This window comes from Rhodotorula toruloides (genome assembly GCF_000320785.1).
Source record: "Rhodotorula toruloides NP11 unplaced genomic scaffold Scaffold19, whole genome shotgun sequence".
NCBI classification, from domain to species: Eukaryota; Fungi; Basidiomycota; class Microbotryomycetes; order Sporidiobolales; family Sporidiobolaceae; genus Rhodotorula; species Rhodotorula toruloides.
In genome coordinates, this window is record NW_015622979.1 from 286,369 (window position 1) to 302,708 (window position 16,340).

General features: G+C 61.9%; 7 protein-coding genes across 7 annotated transcripts; 5 read left to right on the top strand and 2 right to left on the bottom strand.

The window, feature by feature from the left end:
* Nucleotides 1-270: 270 nt before the first annotated feature.
* On the top strand, nt 271-1,587 carry RHTO_02611 (mitochondrial carrier protein; the record flags this gene model as incomplete). The annotated part of the gene is made up of 5 exons (XM_016416285.1): nt 271-325; nt 382-998; nt 1,059-1,217; nt 1,276-1,445; nt 1,524-1,587. 5 exons carry the CDS (start codon nt 271-273, stop codon nt 1,585-1,587), a joined length of 1,065 nt encoding a protein of 354 aa, XP_016271782.1.
* A 347-nt stretch (nt 1,588-1,934) lies between these two features.
* On the top strand, nt 1,935-3,030 carry RHTO_02612 (uncharacterized protein; the record flags this gene model as incomplete). The annotated part of the gene is made up of 3 exons (XM_016416286.1): nt 1,935-2,309; nt 2,381-2,890; nt 2,938-3,030. The coding sequence occupies 3 exons, from the start codon at nt 1,935-1,937 to the stop codon at nt 3,028-3,030; spliced, it is 978 nt and encodes a 325-aa protein (XP_016271783.1).
* Nucleotides 3,031-3,548: 518 nt separating this feature from the next.
* RHTO_02613 (amidase) lies at nt 3,549-5,595 on the bottom strand (the record flags this gene model as incomplete). Its single annotated transcript, XM_016416287.1, has 10 exons — nt 3,549-3,692; nt 3,752-4,058; nt 4,116-4,398; nt 4,456-4,554; nt 4,628-4,731; nt 4,787-4,869; nt 4,923-4,993; nt 5,053-5,165; nt 5,310-5,363; nt 5,423-5,595. The coding sequence occupies 10 exons, from the start codon at nt 5,593-5,595 to the stop codon at nt 3,549-3,551; spliced, it is 1,431 nt and encodes a 476-aa protein (XP_016271784.1).
* A 990-nt stretch (nt 5,596-6,585) lies between these two features.
* On the top strand, nt 6,586-8,068 carry RHTO_02614 (Hyaluronan/mRNA-binding protein; the record flags this gene model as incomplete). The annotated part of the gene is made up of 4 exons (XM_016416288.1): nt 6,586-6,621; nt 6,806-7,007; nt 7,261-7,420; nt 7,486-8,068. The coding sequence occupies 4 exons, from the start codon at nt 6,586-6,588 to the stop codon at nt 8,066-8,068; spliced, it is 981 nt and encodes a 326-aa protein (XP_016271785.1).
* A 473-nt stretch (nt 8,069-8,541) lies between these two features.
* On the top strand, nt 8,542-10,107 carry RHTO_02615 (uncharacterized protein; the record flags this gene model as incomplete). The annotated part of the gene is made up of 3 exons (XM_016416289.1): nt 8,542-9,402; nt 9,460-9,708; nt 9,787-10,107. 3 exons carry the CDS (start codon nt 8,542-8,544, stop codon nt 10,105-10,107), a joined length of 1,431 nt encoding a protein of 476 aa, XP_016271786.1.
* Nucleotides 10,108-10,233: 126 nt separating this feature from the next.
* Nucleotides 10,234-11,996, bottom strand: RHTO_02616 (O-acetylhomoserine aminocarboxypropyltransferase; the record flags this gene model as incomplete). The annotated part of the gene is made up of 8 exons (XM_016416290.1): nt 10,234-10,282; nt 10,345-10,735; nt 10,791-10,900; nt 10,957-11,525; nt 11,581-11,612; nt 11,674-11,680; nt 11,739-11,789; nt 11,895-11,996. 8 exons carry the CDS (start codon nt 11,994-11,996, stop codon nt 10,234-10,236), a joined length of 1,311 nt encoding a protein of 436 aa, XP_016271787.1.
* Nucleotides 11,997-12,634: 638 nt separating this feature from the next.
* Nucleotides 12,635-16,189, top strand: RHTO_02617 (polyphosphoinositide phosphatase; the record flags this gene model as incomplete). Its single annotated transcript, XM_016416291.1, has 14 exons — nt 12,635-12,808; nt 12,865-13,117; nt 13,185-13,398; nt 13,466-13,641; nt 13,694-13,794; nt 13,854-14,204; nt 14,290-14,453; nt 14,516-14,605; nt 14,664-14,719; nt 14,779-14,788; nt 14,851-15,143; nt 15,214-15,526; nt 15,587-15,649; nt 15,709-16,189. The coding sequence occupies 14 exons, from the start codon at nt 12,635-12,637 to the stop codon at nt 16,187-16,189; spliced, it is 2,739 nt and encodes a 912-aa protein (XP_016271788.1).
* Between the last annotated feature and the right edge of the window lie 151 nt (nt 16,190-16,340).

Genomic DNA, 16,340 nt, shown 5'->3' on the forward strand with positions numbered 1-16,340 from the left:
CTTCGGATAATGTCGCCGTTGCTTGTCATGCATTCCTTTCGACGTTTGCGGTCGTATCACGTCCCGTTCGCACGCTTCGACGATGCTTCGAGGAAGCCGGGTCGTCCGCGACTTCGTCATTTCGCAAGGTTGGCTTCCTCGCTTCGCTGCTTTATTCGCTGCTTCCTTTGACTTGGTGAAGAGTGCTGTATCTGCTCACTACTTGCAACACTCTCCTCGCCCGCTCATCCGCCGTCCTTGCCCTTCACTCGCCTCCCCACATCGCCCGACATGACGAGTTCGCTTCCACCGCTCGCACAGGCCGGCAGCGGCTCCCTAGGAGCAGGTGCGTACCCATGCTAAGCGTGCGAGGATCAAGCTTACCACCCTGTCCTCCCGCAGTCGTCTCAAACGCCCTCGTCTTCCCTCTCGATACCCTCACGACACGGCTCCAGACGTCGAAGCGGTCGGCAAAGAAGGCGGGTTCTGCGTCTCGTGGAGGATCTTACAACTCGCTGTCGGCGGCAGTGCGAACGATCTACCGCCATGAGGGGCTGTCGGCCTTCTACAGCGGACTCGGACCCGACTCCCTCTCGACCGCCCTCTCCCAGTTCCTCTACTTCCTCGCCTACTCCGCCCTACGAGATCGCTTTCAGGCGCGCAAGCAGCGCCAGCAGCCGGCGACGACAGGAGCGGGCAAAGATAAAAAGTCGAGCGGTCTGCCTCTGTTGAGCGCATTCGAAGAACTCGCGATCGGCTGTCTCGCGGGCATCTTTGCCAAGGGCGTCGTTTCGCCACTGTCAATGATCACGGTGCGGGCTCAGACGTCGAGCGAGCCGAGGCAGGAAGTCGTTGGGGGGAAGGAAGGCGACAAGCGGGCGGTCGAATCGGACGACTCGGGAGACGAGGACGACGGCGGGTACGGACGTGCGCCGAGTGCGTTGGCGATCGGGAAGGAGATCTACCAGGAGCAGGGCCTCTGGGGATTTTGGTCCGGCTTCGGCTCGACTGTCATCCTGGTGCGTCGCGCAGGACAGCTCGTCTTGGTACAAGACCGGGACTGACCGTCAAGTCCGCAGTCCATCAACCCCGCCATCACCTTCTACGGCTTTGCAGCCCTCAAGCGGCTCTTACCAAAGAAGAACCGCGAGCACCCGACGCCGGCGCAGACCTTCCTCTGCGGAGCCCTGGCCAGCGCCATTGCCAGCGCTCTCACCTACCCGCTCATCTTGGCAAAGGTGCGTACTGTCAACTTCTTCCCAGCGGTTCTCCGATCTGATGACCCCCATCCGCCAGACCCGGATGCAGTTCAAGTCTCCGACCGGCCGCGCCCTCTACCGCTCGCAATTCGACGTCTTCCGCAAGACCATCACCAAGCAGGGCGTCGCGGGCTTGTATCAAGGCGTCGAGAGTCAGCTGCTCAAGGGCTTCTTCAGCGAGGGCGTCAAGCTGCTCGTCAAGGACCGGTGCGTTCTCAATGATTGTTCCGCCGCTGAGATCACACGCGCGACCATACTGACATGCACTCCGCACCACGCGCACAGCATCGAGCTCCTCATTGTCCTCGCGCACCGGATGCTCGTTCAGCAGGGCAGGATCGCGGCATAGACATCTGATTCTCCCCCGCTGTCTTCGCTCCCCTCGCTGTACTTATTCTCTCGGGTCCTATCTGTTGCATCGTTAGATCGTCTGTCCCTGCGCACAGGGAAAGCGTGGCGCTTCCGCTCTTCGTCGTTGAGAAGGCCAAGCCAGGCAGACACTCCCTCTTCACGTCTAGATACGCTCGCCTGGCTTTCTTTCGTGCGTGCACAGGTCGTGGCTACTTCCTGCCTTCCTCTCCAGGTCGACCGAGCGGAACGACTTGAGTCCGCGCTTCCTCTGCTCCTCTCCCTCCTCCGCTTCACCCGCTTCCGCTCACGTCGCCTCTGCTGGCTCGCTTGACTGGCTCGCGCGTGATGCGTGTTTTTGATCCGTACCCGGGTGCCGAAACCTGGCCGCTCGACTTCAGCCTCGCCGACCTGCACGCCCTGACCTCGCAGGAACTTCTCTCCGTGTACCTCCACCCGCGCGCAACGAAGGCAGACAAGGACGAAGCGAAAGTCATCTTCTGGCAGAGGCGTGTTCTCGCGCTCGGTCAGGGAAGGGAGGAAGGATCGGCGGAGGCGACGGCGGAGTTGAGGCAGATGAAGCGCGCGGAGGAGCGGCTTGCTGGACGGGCGCCGGGTAGTCGAGGAGCGGGAGATAAGGAGGAGGAGACAAGTGGAGCAGGCGACGGCGGGAGGAAGAGGAAGAGGAAAGAGTCGGGGGCGACGTCTCTTCCGCCACAACCGGTTCGTCGTCAGCCTCTCGTCGTGGTTCAGAGCCTGAAAGAGCCCAGTACTGACTCGCCAACTCTCGCTAGAAACAGGCGCAATCCTCTGCGTCGAGTCGCGCTGTTGCGATTCCGCCTCCCCTTGTCGAGACCCTGCCTCTTCCCGACACTCCTTCACCACCTCACCCAGCTGGCTCAGGACCGAGTCTTTCTTCTCTCGCAACCAATCACGCTCCCTTCGCCGAGACCTGGAGGCTGAACTTCAGCCTCGACGACCTCGACGACCTCCCAGCCTACCAGCTTCTCGCTATCCAAGTCCACCCCTTCGCAGCCGACTTCCACCGTCGCGAGGCGCGGCATATCTACCGCTCAAGGAGACGTCTCGCCCTCAATGCTGAGGCAGAAGAGGGTAGCTCGGCCGGTGAAGGGGCGAAGTCTCAGCAGGTCAAGAAGGCGCAAGACTGGCTTGCGGGAAGGATGCCCGCCAAGGCTTCTGCCGTGCGTACTGCTGCACAGACCGGACAGGCGGGAAACGCAGAACAAAAGAAGAAGAAGGGGAAGATTGCGAGCGTCAGTTCTTCTAGTGTTGCGGGCGAAAAGGTGCGTCGCTAGCTCGCCCGCTCTCTCACTCCGACCGCGCTTGTCAGTCTGACGAGCCTGGATCAATGTACCGTACAGACGGCGATTGCGGTAACGACTCGCACAAGCGCTGCGCCTCTACCACCTTCGACGTCCTCTAAAACCCGCCCCTCGATCCAGCTTCCCAAGCTCAGCTCGCTTCTCTTACCCTTTCCCGCGCCCTCTCTTCCCAGTCGACCACAGATGCCGCTCATCTCGCACCCTTCTCTGCCGCCACGGCCTGTCGCAGCGCAATTGACCGCCGAACCCTCTCAACGGAAGAAATCGGTCGGCCAAAGCAAGCGATAGGTTGTGGTTTAGTTTAAGCGAGTTTGATGTTGCGGGATGAACGCTTGGGAGACGGACGACGCTGAGGAAGCGGCATGAGGATGTGTGGACGCCGGACGGGACGTTCGATGCGCTTGTAAGGAGAGGGCGTACGACGCTTGGAGCGCGAAGCGAGGCCTGACGAGCATCGTCGCAGAGTGTTAGGCAGGCCCCAGCGTGAGAGATTGGCAGCCGAAGAGACACGACTGGGCCCGGTGAAGCGATTGCTCGAGAAGCTGTGATACGCAGACAGCGATTGCGCAGGCTAGGTCCTGAAGGCACGTATGTCACTATGGTCGTCCAGCGTTCGCCTCTACAGCGCAGACGCCCAGCCTCCCTTCGCAGCGAAGACCCGACCGACTGCCGCGCCGACGTGTAGCAGCCGCTCGTCCTCGAAGCGGGGGGCAACGAGAGAAAGGCCGAGTGGACAGCCAGCGGGACCTGCGAAGCCCGGCAGCTGGAACCGGGGCAGCTGTGTTAGCTGGGAAAGGAATAGGATAAAGGAAAAGGGCTCACGTTCAACACCGGGACATGGAGGATTGTCCAGATAAGGTTGAAGACGGCCTCTCCCGTGTGCCGCTCAGGCTCAACAAGCACTGGCGCCTCATCCGTCGTCGAGGGCGTAACGAGCGCATCGTACCTGCTCGCAATCTCGTCGATAATGGGTCGCAGCGCGGCGATCTTGTCGTAGCCTTCGAGGTGCTTCTTGCGTGTTACGTGGAGGTCGTTGCGCGAGTGTGAGACGATGAGCGGATCGAGTTTCGAGGGGTTGAGAAGGTAGTCGCCGAGGAAGGCGGAGCGGCCTTCGCTTGAGAGCACATATCTGCGCCGCAGAACAGTCAGACACCCCATGCGGCAGTAGAGGGAACGCACGACTCACTGATAGAGCCTCGGCACCTCGTCGAATTCCTTCGGCAGCTCAACCTCCTCAACAACCGCTCCCTCCGCCTCGAGCAACTCCTTCGCTTTCCCAAACGCCTTGACCGTCCCCTCCGTCGCGCGCGGCCAGACGCAAGTCTTGACGAAACCGAACTTGGCGCCTTTGAGCGAGAGAGGAGCGGAGGGAGGAGGAATGTCGTCGCGGATTTGGAAGGCTGAGGTGAGGAGCTGGAGGTCGGCAATGGAGCGGCTGAAGAAGCCGACCGTGTCGCATGTGAGAGAGTCTGGGCCAGGCCCAAAGGTCAGCCGATATCGAGCGAGAGTGAGCGGATTGAACGAACAGATCTTTACGCCTTCGCGGCTGATCGCGTTCCAGGTTGGCTTCAGCCCGTAGATGCCGTTGAAGGAGGCAGGACGGATGACAGAGCCACCCGTCTGGGCTGCACAGGCGAGGCGAAGGAAGGAGCGCATCAGCTAGTTCCCCTGCGCGACAGGAGGGCGAGTAAAACGTACTGCCGAGCGCGACAGGGACTTGGAAGTCTGCTACTGCTGCTCCAGAACCCGAAGACGAGCCACCAGGTGTGCGAGAGGTGTCGTGCGGGTTGACCGTCTCGCAGCTGAGCGGGGGCGGAAGTGAGCTTGAGATACGGAAGTCGCGAAGGTGTATCTCACCCTGTATGGCAAGTAGCGAATTCGGTCGTAGTCGTCTTGCCGAGCATGAGAGCGCCTTGTGCTCGCAAGGTCATCACCGGAGCCTGTCGAGCGCGTCGTCAGGCATATCCCTCGCCCAAACGAGCGTCGAGCGCACCGAGTCCATCCCAATCGGCACTTTCGACGAGTAGATGGGCGAACGGTACTGAGTAGGCATGTCCTTGGTGACTCGCCACAAGAAAGCGGTCAGTAGGCGGCGGGACAGCAGGAAGAGGGAGAAACCGCACGCATGATGTCCTTGACGCCGACTGGCAAGCCATGCAGCGGTCCTCGCTTCTCGCGAGGGAGGGCATCGAGTGCTTTGGCTTGCTCGAGAGCGTAGGCGGGGTCGAAGTACGCCCTGCGAGGAGAAGTATGCGACGAATGGAGCGAGAGGTCAGCTCCGCTTCCTCAGAACGCGCATTTGGGCGAGGTGGGAGTCCGCCACTGAGATAGCAGCTCGAATGATCCAGGTTGACGGCCTAGTAACGCGACGGGGACTCACCAAGCCCGCACAATTGGATCCCGCTCCTCAATCCGCGAAATCAGCGCCTGCACACTGCGGTCATGCAGACTGCGTGAGCTGTGTCTTCAGTGAATGAAAGCGCATGCACGCACTACTGCGTGACAGTCACCTCGTCCTTGCGGATGAGAGCGAGCGCCTCGGATGCGTCGAGGCGAGCGAGGTCGAGCGGGACAGGCATGGCAGCTGCGGCAGCGGCGAGGGAGACGGGCAGGGCAGCGCGGCGGAGCAAGAGCGAGCGGAGTGAAGGGAAGAGGGAAAGCGGCATGCGACGGCGAGGCAGCGACCTTATCGGTTTGCAGTTGTGGGGCGAACCGTCGGCACGGGAGGCGGAGAGAGTTCCCCCTCTTGCAAGCGAGTCCTTCTCGTTGTTCCAGCTGTTTGCGCCGGTGCTAGAGCTCTAGCAGGTGGACAGAACCGAGAGTGAAGGAGCCGAGGAAGCACTCGAGCAGGAAGACGAGAAGAGGGAAGATCGACTTGGTCAACCTCCTCAAAGTCAACAGAAGCTCAAGGGGGTTCGAGCCTTGTCGAAGCTACCTGCGCCCGCCGTGGGCACGGCAGCTCGCCAGCAATGGGCCCTGCGCCCGAGCTGCATCCCTTGGTATATAGGGTCGACGGGTCGAGGGGAGCTCGTGGCGGCGAAAGCTCCGTTCAGCCTGGCCTCAGCAGTGTCAGTGGCCGATGTAGCATCAGCGGAACGAGCGGATGAGTCGCATCCGCGGCAGCCGACTGAGCGACCCATCACAGAACGACTTCGTGCAGCAGAAAGTGCAGACTTTCGTCCCGAGAGCGATGACGGTGCGAATCAAGGCGGCTCGGCTCGCTCCACAGCATGCACAGACCATTCCAGTCCTTGCGAAGATGGCCGTACGACTGGAAAAGCGGTTGCGAGGAGGCTTTGGGTCGTGTGAGCGTGCGAGGCTGAGGTGTGCGGGTCGAATGACACTCCTTGAGAACTTTCGAACGGGTCGCTGATCCACAAGAGCCGTGTTCGCTGGCAACTGACCCCTCAGTCCCACAGAAAACCCCGTTGCGAGACGTGTAGAAGAGCAGCGAGACGGGTCGAGTCGAGGGGTGCGTCCGCAAGGTGACGGCGTCTGGTGGGCACGGCGGTTGGTCTAGCGAGTCGACTGAGCTCCTCTGGCTAATCGTAGCAAGCCAGCGAGTCCATAGAGAGCGTAGGAAGCGAGAGCGCGAGTGTCGTCTTACTGAGAGGGACCGCTTTCGAGGGTCGCTCTCTGCCTACTCGCTGCACGACATGTCCGTCTTCAGCGCCAACTCCTTCGCCGCCCTCGTCAGTCTAGATCCATCTGCTGCGCCGCACCCCCTGCCCCGAGGCGCCGTCGCCCGCCAGCAGCGACGAGAGGTCGACCGTCGCCTGGTCCCAACTCGCGCGACCCTCGCTCGTCTCGACAGCCTCGGGGAGGGCCAGCTGTTGGACGAGCACCCGCTGACGATGCTGTTCTCGCGACTCGCAGGGCGACGGCGACGACTACACGCCGCAGCCGGCGCAGAAGGCCGCCCCGGCGCCTGCCCCTCCTGCTGCCCCCGCTCCCGCCAGGGCTCAGCAGCAGCCGCGCAACAACAACGGCCCCCGCCGCGACAACCGCAGGGGCGATAGGCCCGACCGCGAGGTCCACGCCGACGTCCCCGCCGGCGAGGGAGCCAAGGAGGACCGCGGTGAGCCTACCTCCCAAATTTTCCAGGCGAGCGCGCGAGATGCGGGCGGTTCGAGTGGACAGGGCGGACGGCCAGGTGTCTGGGAACGGAGCGCACGGTTGCACGAGGCGCGCGGACGGCGTGGTGACGACGACTCGAGCTGACACCCGGATTACGCTTCTCCGACCCGCCTCTCGCCCTTTCGCGACTCTCGCCAACCATGCCCCCCGTTCGCCTCCTCGTCCATTTAACCCACTCTACGACTCGCCTCCAGCCAAGAGCTTTGCCCGCGGCGGCGGCCGTGGCGGTCGTGCTTCGCGCGGCCCCGGTGGAAACCCTCGCGGCAACACCGGCACCTACATGGGCGGCAACAGGCCCCGCCGCGAGAACGGCGGCGGACGTCCCTTTGACCGCATGAGCCAGACCGGCCGCACGTGCGTCCCCAGTCTCTTCACTCGCCTCGGGAGGGGGAAGTGCTGACTGTTTCCTCGTCTCGCAGCGACACTGCCAAGGCTGAGGCCGCTGGCTGGGGTGCCGACGACGGCAAGAAGGAGCTCGAGGCCGAGCAGGACGGCGAGAAGGACGCCCAGGCCGAGACTCCCGCCGAGGGCGCTGCCACCCCCGTCGTCGAGGCTGCCCCCGTCGACGAGGAGGAGCAGACCCAGACCTACGAGGAGTACCTCGCCGCCCAGGCTGCCAAGAAGCTCGCCATCGCCGACCTCCCCGAGGCCCGCAAGGCCAACGAGGGCGAGGACCTCTTCGCCAACGCCAAGGTCATCCCCAAGAAGGGCGAGACCGAGGAGGAGTGGCTCTTCGGTGCCCCCAAGGCCGCCTCGGGCAAGGCCAAGAAGCAGAAGGAGGCCAAGCAGTTCATCGAGATCGAGTTCGCCTCGAAGGCTCCCCGCCGCGACAACGACCGTCCCCGCGACTCGGCTCGCGGCGGCCGTGGCGGTGCGCGTGGTCGTGGGGAGGGCCGTGGACGTGGTGGTGCCCGTGGCGGCGCTGCTCGCGGACAGGGCCGCTCGCAGGCTGCTCCCGCCCCCGCCGTCACCGACTCGTCGGCCTTCCCGGCGCTCGCCTAAATCGGCGACACCTAGGAGGAGATTCGTACAGGCGCACACGCAGCACGGCCCGCCTATCCGTCTCGACTCCCTCTTACCCCTCTTCCCCTTTCTCTCCGCTCCAGCCGACCTTCTCTTCCCCCCCTCTCTCCCGAAAAGCCGCCGGTCTCCCCGCCTTTGTCATCCTAGTCGCAAGGTCCGCTCCACCGCATCATTCTCTCTCTCTCCCACACATACACCGCCCGCCCCTTTTCGTCTTCCCCTCTCTCTTTCTTGCTCACGGGATCAAGTCGGACTCATCGTAGCCTCGCTCTCGTTCCTCTGTTTCTCTCCTGTGTGACCTTTTCAGACTCTTAGGAGGGTGCAAAAAGCGCTTCGAACTACTCGAGTCGCGCCGCGAGACTTGCTGGCCATCAACTTGCTTCTCGTCCGTGAGAGGACTTGCCTTCTCCCGCTCGCGCTCACTTCGCTTGGCTGCTCTCGCTGCCTCCGTAATGCCTCAAGCATCCTCAGACAATGCTGCAACGTCCAGCGCGTGCCCCACCCAGCTCCTCGACCTCCCACTTGAGGTCCTTGACCTCATCATCCGTTACGCCTCACTCCTTCGCCTCGAGTCGAGCGAGTCTCGCAGGCAGGCGCCGTCCGATTTACACCACTTGGCGTACGGGACGAATCGCCTCTTGCGAACACTTGCCCTCCCATATCTCTTCTACTCGCTCGACACCTCGAGGCTCCCTCCGAAAGTCTGGCTCCCCGATGTAGGCGTCGTGAGCGCCAAACGCTTCGCACGGACGATACGGTACGAGGAATCGTGGAAGAACACGAGGCAGTACCGCTGGTACCGCACGAGCAGCGAGAAACGCGACGACAAGAAGGAACGCCAGATCTTCTCTGAATACGCAATGCTCAGCCAGGCCGACTTCCCCCTCCTCGAACACATCGTCCTGTATCGCCTCGAGACGAAGAACTTCCTGCCTCGAGTCAAGCGGCCTTCGAGGGCGCGAGGCGGCGACACGAGCGTCTTCATCCGGCGACTGACTTTGGGCCATCTTTACGGCCTTGACAAGAAGGCGGTTGAGCAATCTCTCACTCCGTTCGGCGCGGGCGTTACGTCGCTGTCTATGGACAATGACACCACCAAACGACTCGACTCTGTCCTCCCTCGCTTTACAGCCTTACAAGTCCTCAGGCTCAACTACCACTACGGTGATCAGAACCCGTTCGATGCCAAGTTTGAGGCCACATACGCTCGCATCAAGAGCCTGCAACTCCGCCTACCGGGCACTTTCTTCGGCTACGCGGAGGAAGAGGGAGACGGAAGTGTGCGATCCATACCTCAGGGCGAGCTGCCCACAGTGAGCTCGCATTTGCGAAGCTTTGTATGCTTCCCTTGATTTATCCTTGTCCAACAGTTGCCGCCGACAGCCAATCTGCGACACCTCGCCATCGACACCCGGTTTGACCAGTTCGGGATATCACCGCACGCCATCGATGATCTCTTGCAGACAATCACCACGGTCTTTGGCGCCGTACCGCTCAAGACTCTCGAGCTGGACGACTCAGTGATCTGCTCATCGGCCAATCTTGCGAAACTCGCGCAAACCTTCCCGACTCTGCGGACGTTCACTATGAGCGACAGGACGATCTGGAACGGCTCGCGCGTGAGTCTCATCGTACTTGTTCTCCACAAGTCTCTCATCAATGCTATCAGGGGTGCAAGCTGACCGGCACTCCATTAGGCCGATATCCTCTCTGCCCTCTCCAGTTTCCGCCATCTTACCACCCTCTGTCTCCGCCTTCCCAGCACAATGCCGGCATCACCATACGATCGAGCTGTCGTCGCTGACCCGCAAGACGACTCGCCGAACGACGAGAACGCCTACGCTTCAACCGCCGCAATCGCCTGCGAAGCGGCCGAAGTCCTCCCGACACTCCACCACGTCGGGTTCAGCGGTCAGTCAAGCTCGATCGACTGGTTCAGGATCTGCAGAGACAACGAGGGACGGCCAGAGTCGGCGGAGGGTGTCAAATTCTACTCGACCGACCTGGACACGCGATAGACTCGCTCCCAGACAGCAGACTCGCTCTCGCTCCTCCTCATTGCTACTCCCAAGACAGAGGAACAGATACTGCATTGCTTTCGAATGGATAATGACCGTACGTCCACGAGACTCTGCCTTCAGCCCCTAGAGCGCCGTCTTCTTGAACGCCTGCTCAAAGTCAGCAATGATGTCGCTGCAGAGGCGCAGAGCTCGTCAGCAACAACGCATAGAGAGATGGAAGCCGTCGCGACTCACTCGATGTGCTCGATGCCGACCGAGACGCGGATCAAGTCGGGCGAGACACCGCTCGCAAGCTGCTCCTCGGTCGAAAGCTGCTGATGCGTTGTCGAGGCCGGGTGGATGACAAGCGTCTTGGCATCTCCGACGTTCGCCAAGTTCGAAGCAAGAACGAGATTGTCAACGACGAGACTGCCGCGCTTGCCGTCCTTCGCGTCGCCCTTGACGCCGAACGAAAGGACAGCGCCGTAGCGGTCCTTCTGCAGCGTCTTGAGCGCTTGTTGGTGGTATGGGTGCGAGAGAAGGCCGGGGTACGAGACCCACTCGACGGCGGGATTGGCTTCGAGCCACTTGGCGAGCGCGAGAGCGTTTTGGGTGTGTCGCTCGACGCGGAGGCTGAGGGTCTCGACTACAGGAGAAGAGCATGAGCGAAATTTTTGACGAGCAAAGGACGGCGGACTTACGACCCTGGAGGAGAAGGAAAGCGTTGAAGGGTGAGAGGCAGGCGCCGAGATCCCGCAAAACCTCGACGCGGACCTTGACAGCAAAAGCGAGGTTGCCGAACGTCTCGGCGCTGCGTCAGGCGTTCGTCAGCGGGCGGTCAAGGGAAGCAGCAGTCGCTACACGCACAACTTCAGCCCGTGGTAACCCTCACTCGGCTCGGTAAAGTCGGTGTAGCGCTTCGACTGCGTCCAGTCGAACCTGCCTCCGTCGATAATCACGCCGCCGATGCTGTTCCCGTGTCCGCCGATCCACTTCGTCGCCGAGTGAACGATGATGTCCGCGCCGTGGTCGAAAGGGCGAGCGATAGCGCCTCCCGCGCCGAACGTGTTATCGACGATGAGGACGACGCCGGCCTTGTGAGCAACGTCGGCGATTGCCGAAATATCGGGAATGTTGTACTTGGGGTTTCCGATCGACTCGATGTAGATTGCTTTCGTCCGTGCGTCGATAACCCTGGCAAACTCGGCAGGGTCGTCGCTGTTGACGAAGCGAACCTCGATACCGAAGCGCTTGAGGAGGACCTTGAACTGGTTGTAGGTCCCGCCGTAGAGCGAGGTGGTTGAGACGATGTTGTCGCCCGCCCGGGCGAGAGCTGCGATCGCCTGGAACTGCGCCGCCTGTCCGCTCGACGTTGCAACGGCCGCAATACCGCCCTCGAGCGCCGCGATGCGCTTCTCAAAGACCTCGACAGTAGGCTGCGAGAGATGAGGTCTGTCAGCTGGGCTTGCGGCATTGCGAAGCCGTACTTACGTTTCCGACGCGGCTGTAGAGGTTGCCGAAAGCTAGGAGGGTTCAAGCTTGTGAGCGGAATCGTCGCAGGCCGCGGACGACGAGCGTACACACCTTTCAACTGCAGGAAGAGCGGAGGTCAGCAAGGTCGGGAAGGCTAGCAGATATGATGCACTCACGCCAAAGAGGTTTGCTGCATGCTCCGAGTTGTTGAAGACGAAGGAAGTGGTCTGAAATCGTGGTGTGAGTGAAGGCGGGCAAGGGGTCGAGAAGCGGGACGGGCGATTGAAGCACGTCAACAGGCTGCCCGGAGATGACAAGGAGGATGAACGCACCTGGTAGATGGGGACAGCCCTCGACTTTGTCGCCGCGTCTGCCTCCTCGTAACCAGCGTGCAGGGCGAGCGTCTCGGGACGCCAATCGGGGTTGGTAGCCATCTGTTGAGGGTGCGGGAGCTTCGGTAAGAGGGTGAAGGTGATAGCAGCGTCGAGGAGTTGTGCACGAAGGCGTAGGAGCACGGCAAGAGCGAAGCACGCGCGAGAGAGCGGAGGTGGGGCACTCGGGAATGGCGTGAGATGTCGCAAACGGCGGGAGTGACGGTGCCGACGAGGGAGCCGGTCAAGTCGGGCGCACACAGCGACAAGACCAGCGCAGACAGTAATCAGGATCAAGGCAAGGTCGATTCGCTCGCCTGCATTGTCGAAGACGAGGGGGTCGTCGAGCAGAAGTGGGTCAGCTCCCGCCAACAACCGCTCTTCGTGCTGCGCCTGCTGCTGAGGTGGATAGAAGCCGACCTACTACGCACCTGCACGCTGCCCAACACGCCTGCGACGCCCGTCTCCGCCGACACCCTCCTCATCAATCAACCCCGCGTCTCATCAACTTCAACTCGCGGAGACGGCAATTGAGGACGAGCTGAAGGCGAAGCCAGCCAGATTAGAGTGGGTCAGGCTAGGCGAAGTCTCGCCGCCAGCTTCCGCCTTCGCGCCGACTCGCACACTCGCACACACCGCCTCCCGACCTTCAGCAGCCCGCCTCAGCTCGCAGCAGGGCAGTCCAGCGGAGCCGAGTGACGATGGAGTCGGGACAGACTGGCGAGGAGAAGGAGCCGGGAATCACAGAGCTGGACGGCGAGACCAGTAGCGTGAGGTCGGTGGTCGTCGAGGAGGAGGAGGCAGCCTCGTCGCGCATCCGCATGCCAGACAAGCATGTCGTGCTCGAGAAGATGGCGCTCTATCAGACGCAGGCGGTGAGTGCGCATCGGTACTCTTCGCGAGCGCGCACGCTGACCCCTTTCGCGGACAGTACCTCTACCTCATCGCAAGCGACAAGGACGAGCAACGTTTCCGGATCCTCAAGATCGACCGCGAGTTCTTCAAGAAGGCTGCGGCGCGACGTGCGGCGGGACAAGCAGTCGACGACAGCGAGATGGACCTCGACATCCAGGAAGACGGCATCGTCTACTCGTTTGCCGAGAAGGAAGACCTGCTCGACACGCTCAAGGCGTGGCCGAGCAACAACTTCAAGGATCTGAAGCAGCCGTGCTTCGGCATCGCAGGTGAGCGCAACCTGGGCTAGTCCTCCGGCATACCAGACTGCACCGCTGACAGTAACCCCTCTTCCAGGCTTCGTCCGCTTCTCGTGCACGATCTGGATGGTCGTCATCACGGCCCGTAGCAAGGTCGGCCTCCTCGGCGGTCACTTCGTCTTTCACAGCGAGGGGACCGAGCTAGTCGAGATCTGCCGGGACAAGGAGGCTGCCGCAGCGAGCATCGCCGAGGACCAGCGGCACAAGAACGCGTTCACCAGCGTCTACTTGAGTCGCAACTTCTATTTCAGGTGCGTCACTGTCTCCGCCTTCCTCCAGAACTCGGCTGACGGGAAGGACTTGCCCTTCGCGTCGCAGTCACACCTACGACATCTCCAACACCTTGCAGAACAACCTCCTCCGCGGCTCGTCGACCCTTCCTCGTCGTGACAAGTGGGTCTGGAATTGGCACCTCCTCCGACCGCTGCGCAACTCTCTTCCAGCCGACAGCCCTTGGATCGTCCCGCTCATCCATGGCTACTACACCCAAGCCAGTGCGTCAGATCTCTTCGAGTATGGTGCTCAGGCTGATACGACGCCACGCAGAGCTCACGGTCTTTCACCGGCAAGTCTACATCATCCTCATCGCGCGAAGGTCTCGGCACTTCGCCGGCGCTCGCTTCCTGCGGCGAGGCGTCAACTCGGACGTGAGCAGCTCTCTTCTGCTCACGAGAAGATCAAAGCTGACCGCCACGAACGCCTGCAGGGCTTCGTCGCGAATGAGGTTGAGACCGAGCAGATTGTCTGCGAACCGCTCACAACCCCCTTCTACTCGGCCGCACCCTTTTCTCACGACCACCCGAACCTCGCGCCGTCCCTCCCTCTCCCTCCGCATTTTCCGACGACGCACCAATCCCGCCGCCTTTCTCCACGGTACACCTCGCACGTCCAGATCCGTGGCAGCATCCCGCTGTACTGGACGCAGGACGCTACGAAGGCGATCAAACCGCCTATCGAGCTTGCGCTGCGAGATCCGTTCTATACGGCTGCGGCGAAACACTTTGATGGCTTGTTTGAGCTGTATGGCGGGTTCTGCATGGCGCTCAATCTGATCAAGGTGCGTTCTCGCGTTCAGTCACAGCGTACCTTTTGCTGGAAGGGTTCAGCGAGTCGCGCTGACGGATGTGGGCCGCGTATTGCAGCAACACGACGACCGCGAATCGCTGCTCGTGCCAGAGTTCCGGAGCTGCATCGACTACCTCAACCAATTCCTCCCCGACGAGCACAGGATCGATTACACGGCTTTCGACATGTCCGCGGCTAAAGCGGCGGCTTCGGCTGCGGCGGGACCTGGTGAGAGCGAGAGGTGAGCTGAGCCGACCTTTGTCTCCTTTCGAACCGAAAGCTGATCTGCCGAATCTGTCGCAGCGACGCACCGAGGAAGAGTGTCACGGACTACATCGAAGACTTCGCCGAGACTTCGCTCGAAAAGACGGGCTTCTTCCACTCCGGCGAAGGGTGCGTATCCCCCACCTCTCATTTCGCCAGCGCATGCACTGACGCCTCGCGCTTGCAGCGGCGGACGGGTGACGCCGATCGTGCAGCACGGCGTCGTTCGGACTAACTGCATCGGTTCGTTGCGCTCGTGATCTATCTCTGCCCGGATTCCGCTAATCGCCTCGCGCTCGCAGACTGCCTCGAGTGCGCTACATCCGCTTACCAATCTCCCCGACGATGACTAATGACCCGATTTACTCCCACAGCCGCACGAACGCCGCGCAGACCATCATCGGCAAAACCGTCCTCGGCCACCAGCTTCACGCGCTCGGCATCATCGGGACGCCCTGTCTCCCCGCCCACTCGGACGCAATCCGGCAACTCGAAGCGATGTACCTCGAGCACGGCGATACGATCGCGGTGCAGTACGGCGGGAGCAATACCGTCAACACGATCGACTCGTTCCGTCCTTCTGAGCTGGCTTGGCCGGCTTGGAGCGGGGGATACTCGAGGGACAAGGTTGAGAACATGAAGCGCTACTATGCCAACTCGTTCGGCGGTGCGTGCAGCTGACGTTTCGACTGGAAGAGACCGCTCGAGGCTGATGTCCTCTTTCGCCCGTCTGGCAGACTACGACAAGCAGGCCGCCATCGATCTCTTCCTCGGCATCAAGCCTCCTCTTGCTCCTCCAGCGATGTGGGAGTACATCCCCCCTCCCCCTCGCCCCTCTTACCGCGACTGGTACAGCCCGTCTCACCTGTCCAACCCGCACGCCTCGCCCACGGACATCGCAGCCGGTTTGCAAGCTACAATCGACGAGGAAGATGCGCAGGACCCGCTCGACCTGTGGCGACGGTTCTATCGCGGCGTGCACTTCGAGTCCCTCGCGCCGCAGTTTGCGTTCAAGATGATCAGCACGCTCAAAGGTCCCGTCATGATTCGGTGCGACCATTTCTCGCTCTTCCCATCCAGTACACTGTCCTCATGCGCCGAAGCCTGCAGCCAAGACGATATCACGGTCCAGGCGAGCCCGCTCGTTCCGAAGATGCCGCGCACCTACTCGCGGTTCGTCTCGTCTCTCAGCTGGAGACTGCTCGGCTCTCGCTGACAGCCTGCGTTTGCAGACGACCGACGACGACGAGTCTGCGCGGGCTGCTCGGCTCAGGCGTCAAGTCTCGTCGGCACATGCGGAACGAGTCGTCGGCTCCCGAAGCCGCACAGTCCGCCGGCGATGGCGACTCGGCCTCGGTCAGCCAGAAGTCGACGCAGACGACGACTCTGCCCACCGCGCCATTCGCCGCCTCGACAGGCCAGCTCGCCGCCGCGCTGCTCAAGCCCGTCACCCGGCCGGACGAAGCGAAAGAATACGACGCCTGGCTGTCGCAGTTCCGCCACCTCTCGCTCGCCGCGCAGGACCACCTGAGCGAGAAGGACCGGACGATGTACGAGGCGCACGTCGGTGCGGTCGCAGGACGACGCGGGACGGGCGGAGGGGTCGTCGGCAGGCCTCACGACGTGAGCGAGAAGGACAGGGCGATCTTTGCTGCTTTCGCGGCTTCTGGCCAGGCTCGAGGAGCGTCTGCGCTTGTCTCGGCGGAAGGTTAGCTTTCGCACTTAGCGCGGATTGCGGACTTGCGCTCGAGGATAAGGGGGTCGGTGGTGTGCCGGCTTTCTCCTCTTCCTCTCGTTCTTTCGGCTGCTTTTGCGTCTGTCTGTGTTGTTGTTGATAGGATAGCTGCATCAGTCGTCCATCCAG